The sequence below is a fragment of the Heptranchias perlo genome, chromosome 4, assembly GCF_035084215.1.
Source record: "Heptranchias perlo isolate sHepPer1 chromosome 4, sHepPer1.hap1, whole genome shotgun sequence".
In the NCBI taxonomy this organism is placed as follows: domain Eukaryota; kingdom Metazoa; phylum Chordata; class Chondrichthyes; order Hexanchiformes; family Hexanchidae; genus Heptranchias; species Heptranchias perlo.
Window position 1 is genome coordinate 7,282,383 of NC_090328.1, and position 17,500 is coordinate 7,299,882.

General features: G+C 44.0%; 1 protein-coding gene across 4 annotated transcripts in view; it reads left to right on the forward strand.

The window, feature by feature from the left end:
• LOC137320713 (E3 ubiquitin-protein ligase RNF4-like) overlaps positions 1–17,077 on the forward strand; it is a 45,580-nt gene extending 28,503 nt beyond the window's left edge. For 3 of the 4 annotated variants that reach the window (XM_067982414.1, XM_067982412.1, XM_067982413.1), the window contains 5 exons: positions 4,430–4,506; positions 6,671–6,683; positions 8,407–8,599; positions 10,563–10,641; positions 15,886–17,077. In XM_067982414.1, coding sequence (XP_067838515.1) covers positions 4,430–4,506; positions 6,671–6,683; positions 8,407–8,599; positions 10,563–10,641; positions 15,886–16,035 — 512 coding nt within the window. In that variant the 3' untranslated portion in view covers positions 16,036–17,077. The remainder of the gene's footprint in view (positions 1–4,429; positions 4,507–6,670; positions 6,684–8,406; positions 8,600–10,562; positions 10,642–15,885) is intronic. The other variant, XM_067982415.1, reaches the window with a different exon arrangement.
• Positions 17,078–17,500: the final 423 nt, after the last annotated feature.

Consider the following 17,500-nt stretch of genomic DNA (forward strand, 5'->3'; position numbering starts at 1 on the left):
GCCTTCCCCCAATTTAGAACCTTTATTTCCGGCCCCTCCCTGTCCTTTTCCATGACCACCTTAAATCTCACCGAATTATGGTCACTGTCACCAAAGTGCTCACCTACTAGCACTTCTTCCACTTGGCCGGCCACATTCCCTTGAATTAGGTCCAGTACCGCCCCCTCTCTTGTAGGACTTTCTACATGCTGGCTCAAAAAGCTCTCCTGGATGCACGTTAAGAATTTTGTACCCTCCAAGCCTTTTACACTCTGAGTATCCCAGTTAATATTGGGGAAGTTGAAATCCCCCACTATTATTACCCTATGATTTGCACAATTTTCTGAGATTTGCCTACATATCTGTTCCTCGATCTCCCCCTGACTGTTTGGGGGCCTATAGTACACTCCCATCAAAGTGCTTGCCCCCTTTTTGTTTTTAAGCTCCACCCATATGGCCTCATTAGAGGAACCTGCTAATATATCATCCCTCCTTATGGCAGTAATTGATTCTTTAATTAATATTGCGACCCCCCCCTCCTCTTATACCTCCCCCTCTGTCTCGCCTGAAGATTCTGTACCCCGGAATATTGTGCTGCCAGTCTTGCCCCTCCCTCAACCATGTCTCTGTGACAGCAACAATATCATACTCCCATGTGTTTATCAACACCTTCAGTTCATCCACCTTATTCGTAAGACTCCTTGCATTAAAATAGATGCCATCCAGCCTTGCCCTCACATATTTGCCCTGTTTTCCAAGCTGACTTGTTTTTTTTCTCTATATTTGGCTGCACATCACCCCCTATTGTAGCTCCACTCTGTATCCCATCCCCCTGCCAAGTTAGTTTAAACCCCCCCCAACAGTGCTAGCAAACCTCCCCGCAAGGATATTTGTCCCGCTCTGGTTCAGGTGCAACCCGTCCGACTTGTACAAGTCCCACCTTCCCCAGAAGCAGGCCCAGTGATCCAGGAAACTGAAACCCTCCCTCCTGCACCAACTCTTTAGCCACGCATTCATCTGTTCTATCCTCCTATTTCTATACTCACTAGCCCGTGGCACTGGGAGTAATCCAGAGATTACAACCTTTGAGGTCCTGCTCTTTAATCTGCTATCTAGCTCCCTAAATTCTTGATGCAGGACCTCATCTCCCTTCCTACCTATGTCGTTGGTCCCAATGTGGACCACGACCTCTGCCTGCTCACCCTCCCCCTTGAGAATGCCCTGTAGCCGCTCAGTGACATCCATGACCCTGGCACCAGGGAGGCAACAAACCATCCTGGAGTCATGTTTACGGCCACAGAAACGCCTGCCTGTTCCCCTTACGATAGAATCCCCTACCACTATAGCTCTTCCACTCTTTTTCCTCCCAGCCTGTGCAGCAGAGCTACCCCTGGTGCCAGGAAGTTGGCTGCTGCTGCCTTCCCCTGATAAGTCATCCCCCTCAACAATATCCAAAGCGGTATATTTGTTTGAGAGGGGGACGGCCACAGGGGACCCCTGCACTGCCTGCCTGCTCCTCTTACTCTGCCTGGTGGTCACCCAATTACTTCCTGCCTGTACAACCTTTACCTGCGGTGTGACCATCTCACTAAACGTGCTATCCACGACGTTCTCAGCATCGCGAATGCTCCTTAATGAATCCATCCGCAGCTCCAGTGCCACAATGCGGTTTGTCAGTAGCTGCAGCTGGATACATTTCCCGCACACATGGTCGTCAGGGACACCGGAAGGGTCCCTGATTTCCCACATAGAGCAGGAAGAGCATAACACGGGGCTGGGCTGTCCTGACATGACTTACCCTTTAACTAATTAATTCAAATTAAATGAATCCCACCAATTTCACTTCAATTAAAAAGGTATACTCAAGGGCCCTTGCTGAACAGCAGTCCCCCACGACACAACAGAGACCAGAGAATCCACAAACTCTAACCTTAGACAAATTCAGCAGGAAAATACTCACCAGCCAATCACTTACCTCTTCCTTGGTGACGTCCCACTTGGATTACTTTTTGCTGCTTATTTATCTTAGGTCCGGGAGTTAAGTCCCTGTGATGTCGCACAGTAGTTGTCTCTTGGTGCAGGTCTGCTGCTGCTTTTATTCCACAATCTCAGTCTTCTACTCTCAGGTCCACTACCGCTCTGCAGGAAAAGTTTGGAAAAGCAAGGCAAAGCAGCACCTCCTTCCCCCACTTCACCAAACTCCCACACTTACCGAACTCTCAGAAGTTTCTCCTGAATTCTTTATTGGATTTATTAATGACTATCTTGTATTTATGGCCCCTAGTTTTGGACTCCCCCACAAGTGGAAACGTCTTCTCTACATCTACCCTATCAAACCCTTTCATAATTTTGAAGACCTCTAATAGGTCACCCCTCAGCTTTCTCTTTTCCAGAGAAAAGGGCCTCAGCCTGTTCAGGCTTTCCTGATAGTTGAACCCTCTTCTGATATCATCTGTGTAATGTATAGAAACTGGATGACTCAGTAGTTGAAGGGTGTTGTCCATTTACACTTGAATGTTGCCCAGACTGATGGGACGAATGCCTCCTCTGCCATATGTCGATGTCCTAAGTGATATCAGTTTGATCAATCTCTTCCACTTCCTACTGGATGAGAGTTCACACCATTTAAGATGTCCAAAATTTGACACATATTCCCACAGTCCACAAAGTGGTAGGTAGGAATAGAAAAAAAATTACACTTGAGCCGTAGGAAGTGATCTATTTCCACTGAAGCAAAGAAGCCCATGAGGGGAATTAACCAAAGTTTTTAGAATTGTGAAGGGTATCTGTAGGGTGAATAGGGAAAGATTACTTCCTCTGGCTGGGGAGTTGGTGACGAGGGATCATTAACAAAATTATCACACGATTGAAGGGGGGGTTATTAGAGATTGGAAAGCTTAACCACAGGGTGTGGTTTAGGATGGACATTGTATCTCTGAAGGGAAAAGTGGATGAATATTTGAAGCTGAGGAAGATACATTGCTATGGGAAGAGAGCAGAGCAATGGGGTTAGTTTTGGATTGCTCCAGCAGAGACATAATAGGCTGAATGTTCTCCTTCTGTATTGTAAACTTTTATGGTTGAATGGTTCTGAACTTGGGGTTCAGGCAGAGTATAGAGAAAAGAAAGACAGTCTTTCATTTATATAGCGCCTTTTATGACCTCCGAACATCCCCAAATGGTTTACAACCAATGAAGTACTTTTGAAGTACAGTCACCGTGGTCATATGTGAAACACGGCAGCCAATTTGCACACAGCAAGGTCCCACAAGCATCAATGTGACAATGACCAGATCATGTGTTTTAGTAATGTTGGTTGAGGGATAAATATTGGCCCGGACAGTGTCTTCGAATAGTGTCATGGGATCTTTTACGTCCATCTGAGAGGGCCGACAAGGCCTCAGTTTAACCTCTCAGCTAAAGGACGGCACCTCCGACATTGCACCACTCCCTCAGTACTGCGCTGGAGTTTCAGCTTAGATTTAAGTGCTCACGTCTCCGGATTGGGACTTGAACCCACAGCCTACTGACTGTGAGGCGAGAATGCTACCACCGAGCCAAGGCTGATACAAGCTTTACTCTGAATCTGACCCTTGTGTGGAAATAGTGATGGATGAAAATGGAAAGCTGTTCCATTTCCTAGCATCAACATTCCTTATATTAAATACAACCCACACTTCTTTTCCTCCCCCGCCCCCCCCCCCCCCCAAGAAAGAAAAGTACACACACTTCCCACAGCATTATAACTCTTAAGATTTTCATTGCCGAACAGATTTGAACGTAACACCCTGTACTAAAACAGTATGGGTGAGACGACTGAGTGGAATGAATGGCATTGCAACTCTGTTTTGAGCTGCACAATTGGTTAGATTCAGTTGGGGAATTCCTACTGTTATGGTGTCTTACTTCAGGAGCAGCATGTTGGAGGACCTGTCTGCTGCCCCCTGAAGTTGTGGGTTGTGGAGATTTCCCTCCACAGAATGAGTTCCTGATCTTGGCAGTTCCACCATAGAGATGCCTGATTGTTGGCTGATTTTAGTGGCTCTGAGAGAGGCCTAGGATCAGTTACTCCTCAACCACAGATGGTGCATGTTGCAGACAGCGGTGAAAGGGAAAAAATGGCTGTTGGAGTGGGGGGGGGCATGGGAGAAAAGCCATTATCTTATCAAAACGACTTGCTATATTAACATTTTTAAGCCACACTTGTTTTTAAAATAAAAATTATCAGTTAAAATTGTGAGGTCAAACCTTTTTGCAAGTTAATTATTTTTGCATGGGGAATACTGTAGATTGGGGTGCTGCCTGTGTGTAGGGGTGGCCTAAAGGTGCACCGATATGTTATTCCCATGCTTTAAGATTATAGTGTGTTCATGTTCAAGAACATGTTTTTTTAAAATCAAAAAATTAAACTTGGCAGCATAATTGTAAAACCATTCTTTGGTCATCTCAGGTGCTGAAGTCGTTGACCTGACCTGTGAATCCTCTGAACCTGTGGTCGTCGACTTAACCAATAATGATTCTGTTGAGGTAAGTGGCGCTGAGCTCAACTCCTCTTAGCTTTTCAGGTTTGCAGCAATCAGTTGAATTTGAGGATACTGTGGAGACTGAAAGAGAAGCTCGACCAGCAGTGACAACATCCGTTAGAGAAGGGCCCTGCGTCAAGTCCCATCGCCTCCAGCAAAAACCTTCGTTCACGCACACCTAATGTTCTTTTAATTTTAGTGAATGCTTCTCGCCTGTCTCTGTAGTTGAGAACTGGTGAAAGTTAGGGGTATGGTGAGTTTTTCTGTCCATGATGCAATCTTCATCATTGTCCTTTGATCCACCATTTTAAGTGCCAATGCCCAATATCGGGGGTGGGGGAACAGCAAATAATGGTTTTGGTGGAGGGGTGGAATTGCAACAATAATCTGTGCTTCACTCCTCCATATAAGATCTTCAGTCAAAAAAATAATCCATATAATCTTTTAGTTGAAACGTGCTATTATTGACATCTGCACGCACTTCCTGTCAACATTTTAAATACACGTGCTAATATTTATAACGTAAACTGGTATGTAAAACTTGGGCCGTAATTAGACCTTTCCCCCAGAGGCAGTGCTGCAGCGCCACCACCGGCAGGAGGGTGTAATTACAGTGTGACTAGTTTACATAGGCAGTTTCCATAATAAATGGAGGCATGTGAGTTTACAATTGCAAAATGAAGACCAAATGTCTCCTTTAAAATGGGAACTGAATTACATCTGTGCACCCTGGTCCAATTATACCCCTGCCCTCTAACCCTGCTTCAGTTCAAGATGACACCTGGACTTGACTCTGCAATGCCATTGAAGGTTGATTAACTTATATAACAAATCTGCAAGGAGACTGCTTTTATGGATGCAAGTTTCTTGCTTTGATGTCTGTTTGTTGTCACTTTAAAGCTCCCTTTACATAGGGTCCCAAGTGTCTCCCAACAATGCTTTTGTAAACTACTGATGACTTGTATGCTTTGTGTAAGACTATGGGTTTCATGTTTGTCACAAGTGTGTAACACATGGAGCAGCCTCAAGACTTTGACCATTCTCTTTTCTCCTCCCTCCCTGTTCATCTCCAGGTTTGAAAGAGAGTAGCAGTAAGTGATTCCAGCCCCCGGGATTTGTTATTGGAGCACTTATCCCCTTGTGGGCCATGGAAGCCCAATTACCACTGGTACAGTAGTGAAGTGTAGTGGTTATGTTACTGAACTAATAATCCAGAGGCCTGGACTAATAACCCACAGAATGCGAGTTCAAATCCTACCATGTCAGTTTGAGAATTTGAATTGGTTTTTAAAAAATCAGGAAATAAAAAGGGTAGTATCAGTATAAGTTATCATGAAACTAATGGTCCTTTTAGGAAAGGAAACCTGCTGTCCTTACCTGGTCTGGCCTACATGTGACTTCAGTCCCACATCAATGTGGTTTACTCTTAACTGCCCTCAGATGTGGCCTAGCAAACCACTGAGTAGGACACCTAGGGGATGGGCAATAAATGCTGGCCTTGTCAGTGACATCCACATCCCACATGAACAATAAATGACGGCTGGCCTTGCCAGTGACACCCACATCCCAAATGAGTTTTTAAAAAAAAGTCATCCAAATTGCTACGTTCGCGTCCTAATACTTGGGTTAGGGAGACTATCAATGGGATAGGCTTAAAGGCCCTGAACCATGGTTACATAGCATTGTTCTTTAATTTAACCTGCTCTGCTTCATTTCTCCAATACAGTACGTAATTAGTTGTTTATCAGTTGGTTCGAAAAACTGAAAATACAAAATTTTACTGCCTGTCTCAGTTGCGTAAACAAATCAGTCCTGCTGTTTGATTTTGCCCTTTACCACGTGCTTTAGCTTTGCCCCACTGAAACGGACAATGATCTTCTGGTTCACGGATTCAAAGAAGTGGGGATGGAGTATAGTATACCTTTGTATTCAGTAATGCAAAATGTCAGTTTTATTCTGAGTGCAGGGAGTCTGTAAATAAGTTCACCAGTTTGGTGCTGTTTTCTCATCCCTGTTAACCTGCAATACTTGGCAGAGCAGTGAAATGCAAGCAGTGGATTGTAGAACAAAGCTACCAGCACCATGATTAAATTTATATTTACTGCATCTCGCCTTGTCTAATCTACTTCTCTCTTTTTATTTTCATCCTAATGCTGTGCATTGTCCAGATCGTGGATGAAGGTGAGTTCAGGATACGCAAAGAAATTTCTCATAATTTATTCAGTCAATGCATGCTGCAAAAAAACAATGACGCTGTTTAGGGAGTGAATTTGAAATAGCTACTTGTTTCTAAGTGTTATTGGCATCATACTCCAAGAATTTCATAGAATGTAAGGCATAGAAACAGGCCGTTTGGCCCAATTGGTCTGCCAGTGTTTATGCTCTACACGAGCCTCCTCCCACCTCTCTTCATCTAACCCTATCAGCATAACATTCTATTCCTTTCCCCCTCGTGTTTATCTCATTTCCCCTTACGTGCATCTATGCTAGTCGCCTCAACTACTCCATGTGGTAGCGAGTTCCACATTCTAACCACTCTCTGGGTAAACAAGATTCTCCTGAATTCTCTATTGGATTTATTAGTGACTGTCTTATATTTATGGTCCCCAGTTTCAGACTCCCCCACAAGTGGAAACACTTTCTCTACATCTAAACATCAAACCCCTTCTTAATTTTGACGACTTTATTAGGTCACCCCTCAGCCTTCTCTTTTCTAGAGAAAAGAGCTCCAGCCTGTTCAATCTTTCTTGATAGTTATAACCTCTCAGTTCTGGTATCATCCTTGTAAATCTTGTTTGTACCTTCTCCAGTACCTCTATATCCTTTTTATAATATGGAGACCAGAACTATGCACAGTACTCAAGTGTGGTACTTGAAACTCAACATAAAATTTCAACCTGTTCTGTATTTTCCTTGCTTCCCGTGCTTGTTCCTGTGGTTTCCCATACAATGATGGTCACTGCACGCCAAAAGTAATTAAGTGTGTCAAGTGCTTTGAGATGTTTGAATGACGTAAGGCACAACGTAAATGCAAGCTGCCATCTTCATCTAGCCTCACCGTTGTAATTACTCTGTTCTGGATGTTGTGGTGCCCGAGCCCGTTTGTTAAACGATCAGTAATCCACATTAAATGGGGAAGATGCCATTTGAGCTGGTCATTAACTGTCCCATCTTTTGCAAAATCCTACGGGTTAACCATTATGCAGCACATTGTGCAGAGAATAATTCGGCACCATCTGTGACTACTTCTTATCCCCCTTCTCTCAAAAGCATACTGTTAATAAAGATGAAAATTGTTCCTTTTTTGTATAGATACATGGAGCATTATTCCCTCCCCCTTGCTGGGTACTCTTTATGTTCTGTGAAAATTGACATTAATGGATAAATTGGATTTCAGCACCACCGCAGGTGCTGGCTCTTTTGTTCACTTTCACTTGATTTTTTTTTTTACACTGTGCTGCCACAGTTTCATTAGAATGAGCTTGCTCTGTTTTTCACAAAGATATTGGGAAGAAAGGCTTTCAACAACAGAATCCTAACAGAATTGTACAGTGTTAACTTTATAGCGCAAACATAGCACTATCAAAAATGTTGCAAGCTGGGGGAAGCGGAGGGAGTGTACTTGTATTCTTTACAACTGAATTCCATATTGGTACCACTTTCTCTCAAAGCCAATAAAGCAACTAGTCAGTGTGTATTTTTAACTGATTTTTTTAATTTCCTCTTTCTCTTTTTCTCTCTCTCTCTCTCTTTCTTTCTCTTTTTCTTTCTCTCTCTCTCTCTCTCTCTCTCTTTTTCTCTCTCTCCTTTTCCCCTCCCCCCTTTTCTTCCCTTCCCCCCTCTCTTTGATCCTCAAACAGAAATACCATGAAATTAGAACATTCTACACCTTTTCCTTTTGCAGATCTCTACTCTTCAAATAGTCAGCCAAGTTCTGCAGAAGACCAGCCAGGCAGAACACAGTCAGACAGCTGTATTCTCTGCAGTGACGAAGATGATGCTGGACCAGATGGGAGCAACAGCCTGTATGTAACAAGTGCAGCAGATGTACCTCAGGGAAATCGTCTTCATCCTGCCTTGTGTAACAAAGATTTAAGGTAAAAGAAATGAAGAACTTCCATTTGTACAGCGCATTTCATGACCTCAGGACATCCCAAAGCGCTTCACAGCCAATGAAGTACATTTGAAGCGTAGTCGCTGTTGTAATGTAGGGAAACGCGGCAGCAGTCCCACAAACAGCAGTGAGGTAATGGCCTGATCTGTTTGTGATGTTGGTTAAGGGATAAATATTGGCCAGAGCACTGGGGAGAACTCTTCCCTGCTCTTCTTCGAAATAGTGCCATGGGATCTTTTATGTCCAGCTGAGAGGACAGACAGGACCTCAGTATAATCTCTCCGATGAAAAACGGCACCGTCGACACTGCTGCACTCCCTCAGTGGAGTACCAGCCTAGATTAAAGTGCTCAAGTCTCTGGAATGGGACTTGAACCCACGACCTACAGACTCAGAGGCGAGAGTGCGACCCACTGAGCCGCTGCTGATGCAGAACTATTCCTGGCCATCCTTGTTTCAATCCTGAGGGAAGTTTTCTTTGCACCATGTGCTATTTCCCAGCCGAAGGGCCTCTATCCGTACTGTATAACTCTATGACACTATATAGCAACCCTGATTCCAGGCCTCTGGCAGCACATGAACAAGAGCTACCTCCTCCTGTCACATGGCAGACCTGCGACTGCTAGCTGGCAACTCCTCTGAAAGCGTAGACTCAATCTTAACTTCTTTCTTTGTAGAACATCATGCAACAGCCCACTGACCTATTGGTAAGGCAGCATGTTATGTCATGACATGAAATGGGGAGTTTGTTATCTGTTAGATGATGCAAGTAACCTGCAGTATGTGTTGCTGATTAAGATACCCTGCAGCTGGAATCATCCTAAGATCCTGAAACAGCCTCTCGAAATCCCCAAATTGGGCACCTTGACGACAAAAGTGACAGATTGCACTTTCCACTGGCAGTGCATGAATCTGCCTTCACAGACCTGTGTTCAGCAACGTATTTCCAACGGCCTTCCATCTCTTTGACATGGATTTAAATCCAACCCAATGTGATGTGTTTAAAAACCTGAGTCTCTCAATCCACAGTCGGGTCTCAGCCTTGTGCTGAAGTTCTCTCCATGGCCTGTTGGGGGCAGAAATTGCGACCCACCCAAACATGGCTGTGGCCGTAAGGGCACAAAGCCGGGGTTAAGGACTCCCTACATCCTGGGTGCTCAGTGGGTTCCAGCAGACGTGTGCCTGACCCAACAAGGCATACCTACCTTCCAAGGGGGAGGTGGAGTGAGGCCTTTCGGCCTTTTGAAGAAAGAAGGGGAGAAATTTGGAGGGCACTTGGAGCAACTAATTATTCCTGGGGTGGGGGTGGAGCATGGCCACCGCCACTGAACTTTCCAGCATCTTTATGACAGTGGGTGTCCGAGATGCACCCTAAGGGCAAGGGCACCCACCTTTGGCTGGCATATGAGATGATCTCAGTTGTGTGTTTTTGCAGCCCTCCTCTGTTTGCTGGCTGTTAAAGTCTCCACCCAATTCCTGTGAGTGTCAGCACAACACTACTTCTCATTCGGCACTAAATTGGTGGCAGAAATTTTGATCGAGGAAGAGGCCATTCGGACACTGCTCCGATGTTAGCGCCAGTGGGGGAAGCTGTCTGTTGCAGTCCCGTTTGCCTTCTCACTCTGTGCATCCTTTAAATATTCTTCAAGTGTTTATCTAATTCCTTCTAAAATGTCGTGCCCGATTGGGTTCTGTTGCTACCATTGGCCCCACCATTCCTGGGCCAGCAGTCACTGTTGCTTTAACGAGTAATCTGCCTCAGCTCGCTGATGTAGAGTGGTCATTCGGACAAGCTGCTGCAGAACTTTCTCTTCTTTTGAGGACAAAAACCCCAGTGTGGGAGAGGGGGGGGGGAGGAATCTGGAGATGGAACAAAAATAGTAAAATAGCTGTAACTCTGTGTAGGTGTAATTAGAATAAATGTATACCTGTATTTCTTTTTGGCAGATCTGATAAAAATTTTGTTCACCATAGGAATTCCTCAGGGACCATTAGCTGCCCTATATGTATGGATGGTTACACAGAGGTAAGCCAACAACTGTGGTTGAATGACCTTGAATGGTTTCAGGTGTATTGTTTTCTGTCTCCCTCAAGAAAGAAAGAGAGACTTGCATTGAAACGGCACCTTTCAGGATCGCGCGATGTCCCAAAGCGCTTTACAGCCAATGAATTTGAATTTTAGTCACTGCGGTAATATAGGAATCGTGACAGCCAATTTACGCACAGCAAGTTTCCACAAACAGCAATGTGATAATGGGCCACATAATCTGTTTTAGTGATGCTGGTTTCAAGAAAATAAGAAATAGGAGCAGGAGTAGGCCATACAGCCCCTCGAACCTGCTCCGCCATTCAATCAAATCTTGGCTGATCTTCGACCTCAACTCCACTTTCCTGCCCGATCCCCATATCCCTTGATTCCCCAAGAGTCCAAAAATCTACGAATCTCAGCCTTGAATATATTCAATGACTCAGCATCCACAGCCCTCTGGGGTAGAGAATTCCAAAGATTCACAACCCTCTGAGTGAAGAAATTCCTCCTCATCTCAGTCTTGAATGGCCAACCCTTTATCCTGCAACTATGCCCCCTAGTTCTAGACTATTTAGCCATGGGAAACAATCTCTCAGCATCTACCCTGTCAAGCTCCCTCAGAATCTTATGTTTCAATGAGATCACCTCTCATTCTTCTAAACTCCAGAGAGTATAGGCCCATTCCAGTCAAGCTGTCTTCAAAGGACAACCCTCTCACATCCCAGGAATTAATCCAGTAAACCTTCATTGCATTGCCTCTAAGGCAAGTATATCCTTCCTTGGATAAGGAGACCAAAACTCTACACAGTACTCCAGATGAGGTCTCACCAAATCCCTGTACAATTGTAGTAAGACTTTCCTACTCTTGTACTCCAACCCCCTTGCAATAAAGGCCAACATGCCATTTGCTTTCCTAATTGCTTGCTGTACCTGCATTTTAACTTTTTGTGTTACTTGTACGAGGACACCCAAATCTCTCTCAACACCAACATTTAAGTTTCTCACCATTTAAAAAAAAAATACACTTTTTCTATTCTTTCTACCAAAGTGAATAGCCTCACATTTCCCCACATTATACTCCATCTGCCACCTTCTTGCCCACTCACTTAATCTGTCAATATCCCTTTGCAGACTCTGTGTCCTCCTTACAGCTTACTTTCCCACCTAGCTTTGTATTGTCAGCAAACTTGGATACATTACACTCGGTCCCTTCATCTCAGTCACTAATCTAGATTGTAAATAGCTGAGGCCCAAGCACCAATCCTTTGCGGCACCCCACTATTCACAGCCTGCCAACCCAATTATCCCTACCCTCTGTTTTCTGTACTTTAACCAATCCTCTATTCACGCTAATACATTGCCCCCAACCCCGTAAGCGCTTAGGCTCATGAGATTGAGGGATAAATATTTGCCCAGGACACCAGTGAGAACTCCACTGCTCTTCGTAGTGCCATGGGATCTTGTACATCCACCTGAGGGCAGACGTGGCCTCGGTTTAATGTTTCATCCCAAAAGACGGCACCTCCGACAGTGCAGCACTCCCTCAGTACTGCACTAGTGTTAGCCTAGGTTTTGTACTCAAGTCTCTGGAGTGGGACGTGAACCCATAATCTTCTGACTTAGAAACTAGAGTGCTACCACCGCGCCCGTGCTAACAGTGTTATGAAATCGCACATGTCTTCAAGATGGCACCGCTGAGATTAGTCTTGCTGTGCACCAAATAGCTACCACATTTGCCAACGCAATTCACTGCACTTCACGATGTCATTGTCTGTGAAGCATTTTGAGGTATGAGACATAACGCACTTTCATTTATACAGTGCCCTTCATGTCCTCGGGTCATTCCAAAGCCAATTAATTATTTTTGAAGTGTAGTCAGTGTTGCGTGAGCAATCACAGCAGCCAATTTTCTCACAGTAAGGTCTCAGAAATGGTGCATGAGATAAATGATCAGTAATCTGTGTTTTGGTTGAGGTATGAAAGTTGGTCAGTGATTCCCCTGCTGTTCTTTGAACAGTGCCAAGGTATCATTTACATCCACCCCGATAGGTAGATGGGGCCTCATTTAACATCTCATCTGAAAGGCAGCACCTCCAACGATGCTCCCTCATGCTGCTCTGAAACAAGGTGCTATGTGTCAGATTGGCCCAGTTGGTACTAATCTTGCCTGAGTCCGAAGGCTGTTGATTCAAATCCCACTCCAGGATTTGAGCATTTAATCTCTGCTGTCAATTCAGATGAGTACTGAGGGAGTGCTCCAATGTTAGAGCTGCCGCCTTTCGGGTGAGACGTTAAACTGAGGCCCCATCCACCTGTTCAACTGGATGTAAAAGATCCCATGGCCTTGTTTGAAGAAGAGCGAGGGAGTTCTCTCTGTCCTGGCTGATATTAATCCCTCAAACAACACCAAAAACAGATGAACTGGTCATTCAGTCCTGTTGTTCTGAGGAATCTTGATGCGTGCAAATTGGCTTACCGAACAGTCACCACACTTCAGAAGAAATCTATTAGTTTAAAAGTGGTTTGGGCCATCTTCAGGATGAGAAAAGGTGCAATATAAATGCAAGTGTTTGTTCTTTATACAAATGCAAGTCTTTTGTTTTGTTAAGACTAACATTTTTGAGTATTTTTGTTTTAAACTGTGCTGGTAGCATAGATTAGACTGGTAAGAGAAGTTACGTGCATGAGGTAGCTGAATCTGTGTCAGTCGGGGTGCTCCTTCACCCCTTATAGCGCAGTAACATCTCCCAGACAGTTTCCCTCTAATGTCCTCATCGCTCAAATACTGCTATGAGAGTAAACTAGCAGGGAACATAAAAACTGACTGTAAAAGCTTCTATAAATATGTCAAGAGAAAAAGATTAGTGAAGACAAATGTAGGTCCCTTACAGTCAGAAATGGGGGAAATTATAATGGGGAACAAAGAAATGGCAGAACAATTAAACACATACTTTGGTTCTTTCTTCACAAAGGAGGACACAAATAACCTGCCAGAAATGTTAGGGAACCAAGGGTCTAGTGAGAGGGAGGAACTGAAGGAAATCAGTATTAGTAAAAAAAAATAGTGCTAGGGAAATTAATGGGGCTAAAGGCTGACAAATCCCCAGGGCCTGATAATCTACATCCCATAGTACTAAAGGAAGTGGCCCTGGAAATAGTGGATGCATTGGTGATCATCTTCCAAAATTCTATAGACTCTGGAACAGTTCCTACAGATTAGAGGATGGCAAATGTAACCCCACTATTTAAAAAAGGAAGGAGAGAAAAAACGGAATTACAGACCAGTTAGCCTAACATCAGTAATGGGGAAAATGCTAGAGTCTATTATAAAAGATGTGATATCAGAACACTTGGAAGGCGTTAACGGGATTGGACAAAGTCAGCATGAGTTTATGAAAGGGAAATCATGCTTAACAAATGTACTGGAGTTTTTTAAGGATGTAACTAGTAGAATAGATATGGGAGAACCAGTGGATGTGGTGTATTTGGATTTTCAGAAGGCTTTTGATAAGGTCCCACACAAGAGGTTAGTGTGCAAAATTAAAGCACATGGGATTGGGGGGAACATACTGGCATGGATTGAGAATTGGTTGACAGACAGGAAACAGAGAGTAGGAATAAACGGGTCTTTTTCCAGGTGGCAGGCAGTGACTAGTGGGGTACCGCAGGGATCAGTGCTTGGGCCCCAGCTATTCACAATATATATCAATGATTTGGATGAGGGAACGGAATGTAACATTTTCAAGTTTGCTGACGACACTAAGCTGGGGTGGAATGTGAGCTGTGAGGAGGATGCAACGAGGCTCCAATGTGATTTAGACAAGTTGGGTGAGTGGGCAAGAACATGACAGATGCAGTATAACGTGGATAAATGTGAGGTTATCCACTTTGGTTGTAAAAACAGAAAGTCAGATTATTATCTGAACGGTGATAGATTGGGAAAAGGGGAGGTGCAACGAGACCTGGGTGTCCTTGTACACCAGTTGCTGAAAGCGAGCGTTCAGGTGCAGCAAGCAGTTAGGAAGGCGAATGGTATGTTGGCGTTCATTGCAAGAGGATTTGAGTACAGGAACAGGGATGTCTTACTGCAGTTATACAGGGCCTTGGTGAGACCACATCTGGAATATTGTGTGCAGTTTTGGTCTCCTTATCTGAGGAAGGATGTCCTTGCCATGGAGGGAGTGCAACGAAGGTTTACCAGACTGATTCCTGGGATGGCAGGACTGACGTATGAGGAGAGATTTGGTCGACTAGGCCTATATTCACTAGAGTTTAAAAGAATGAGAGGTGATCTCATCGAAACATATAAAACTAACAGGACTAGACAGACTTGATGCAGGGAGGATGTCCCCGATGGCTGGGGAGTCCAGAACCAGGGATCACAGTCTCAGGATATGGGGTATGCCATTTAGAACCGAGATGAGGAGAAATTTCTTCATTCAGAGGGTGGTGAACCTGTGGAATTCTCTACCACAGAAGGAAGTGGAGGCCAAGTCATTAAATATATTCAAGAAGGAGATAGAGATATTTCTTAATGCTAAAGGGATCAAGGGATATGGGGAAAAAGTGGGAAGAGGGTACTGAATTAGACGATCAGCCATGATCATTTTGAATGGTGGAGCAGGCCCGAAGGGCCGAATGGCCTACTCTTGCTCCTATTTTCTATGATTCGATGCTCAGAAAAAAAAACCCCAGCAGATATAAACATGCAAATAATTTGCTGTAGTTTCTAAAGGATGCTGATGGATATGCTGTAAGTGTGTGTGTAAACGTATTTTAACTTTTGATGTGATTGAGTGTATACACAAGAGAAAATATCTTACTGTCCTAAAGTCTCAGTGTTATTTCTAAATCCCCAACCTTGACGCCAGGAATTGAAAGCTTGTTTGCGTTAGGGTACACATGTTTGAACGCAGTTCCTTCACCTGCTATTTTAACCGTCAATGTTTTTGTTAAAATATGTTAATGCCTCCCTTAAAATAGCGGACAAAAGAATTGCACTTCAGTATTTAAGTAATTTATTCAACTGAATTCCAATTTACTATTTTTTACTATAGAATAGTTTAGGGAGTCAATCAGAAAGAGATAAATATCAGCCTTGATCTAATTGAATGGCGGAACAGACTAGAGGGTCGAAATGGCCTGTTCCTCTTCGCATGGTGTTGTTTCAAAGCTAAAGTGCATAATTGCTGACATTGTTGGAAGACTTTGCAAACATTATTTTTGTTTGTCCTTCCCCAGATTGTCCAAAGTGGGAGGCTTATTGTCTCCACTAAATGTGGTCACATCTTCTGCAGTCAGTGTATCCGGGACTCTCTCAAAAATTCACACACGTGTCCGACCTGCAGAAAGAAACTGAATACACGCCAGTACCATCCGATTTACATTTGACTGCGGGAGCACCTTCCTGAACTTTTTCTACCTGATGGAAGTGTCGGCCACCCCGGAATCCTCTCGCGTTCTTCAGCTTTCCCCACAGCAACGGGCAGCCCCCCCCCCCGGCTATTGGAGCCCAAAACGCGTCTGCAGGATGCACGCATCGTCAGCTGACCAACTGATCCAATCGTCTTGCTGTAGTTTGAAGGGGGGGTGGGGGAGGAGTGCAGGAAATAAAACAAACCACCAGCAGATTCCAGTTAACTAAATTCAAATGTGTGTTTCTCTTTTTTTTTCTGTCTCTACTCTCTTTTTCCACCCCCACCCCCTCCCCTCTCAGAATCAGTGACTGGTTACCACTGCATTGGGGTGGGGGGGCAGTCAGTTTTTGCTCATTCTGAACACTGCTCTGCGATAGTGGTCTTCCATGTTGTTGATTTGCAGCCTATTTTTAGCCAATCCGCCTCCGCCAATCTACGAATCTCCTTTGAACGATCAACGCGCTTGGTAACCGAGGACTCCCATTTGGTCCGGTTCCTGGCGTACAGCAGATGATACCTTTTTATAATGCAGCTGAGCTTGCAGAGTGGGCTGTAGAAAATGCCACTGTGTTCGTGTGTAGTAAATTAACTGGCTTTCGGGGAGAGAAAAAAAAACAGTTGAACGTCGCACGAAGAACATGAGCTTTTGACGACTCTCCTCCTACTCAGGAAATCTTTCAAAGCCTTACATGTGCTGAAGGTTGGGTTTCAGGAGTTGATGTTTGCAGTGGGCCAGGAATACTCTATGCACGGTTTCAGGTTTCCCTTGTGTTTTGGGAATATCTTGCCTTTTTTTTTCTTAATCTTTTATGTGTAACTGACATCACAAACATCGTATCTTTGACCAAAAGTTCCGATAACCACACTTCGTGCGTAAGGCTGCTCCTGGTCTGAGATGACAGGCATTTGGGAAATGCAACTTTGTGCTGAAACCCATAAATTTGATGTGTTGAAATCCAGATATCTTTTTAAAAAAAAATAAAGATGAAATTAGTTTTCAAAATGTTACAATGAAAGTATTTTGAGTAATTGGTGAAATGTTTAATTTGATTGTTTGTCCATCTTTGTGCAGAGTAATGTGTTTTATTAATGTTGTGTGTTAAACTAACCATACTGTCCTGTGTCTATAATCTCTGTGCCAATCAGAATGTTGTATTTTTGTTTTGAGAGATGGACACCAAATTATGGAAATAGGAAGGGGGGGAAGCCGCAACCAATAAATTAAAAAAAAAATTAGTCCCTGCAGCATTTTCTCCCTGTTCACTCTCCTTTTCAGGATAATTTCTCCCTCCCTTTCACTTATTGAACACTACTTTGGCATTATCGGGTTCCTACCGTGTGTAGTTGGCTCAGATTGTCTTTATCCTGGTTTTGACGTGCTCGACACATGATGAGTGGTCACTTGGGTGACATGGGAGAGCAAGCACCACATGTGGAAC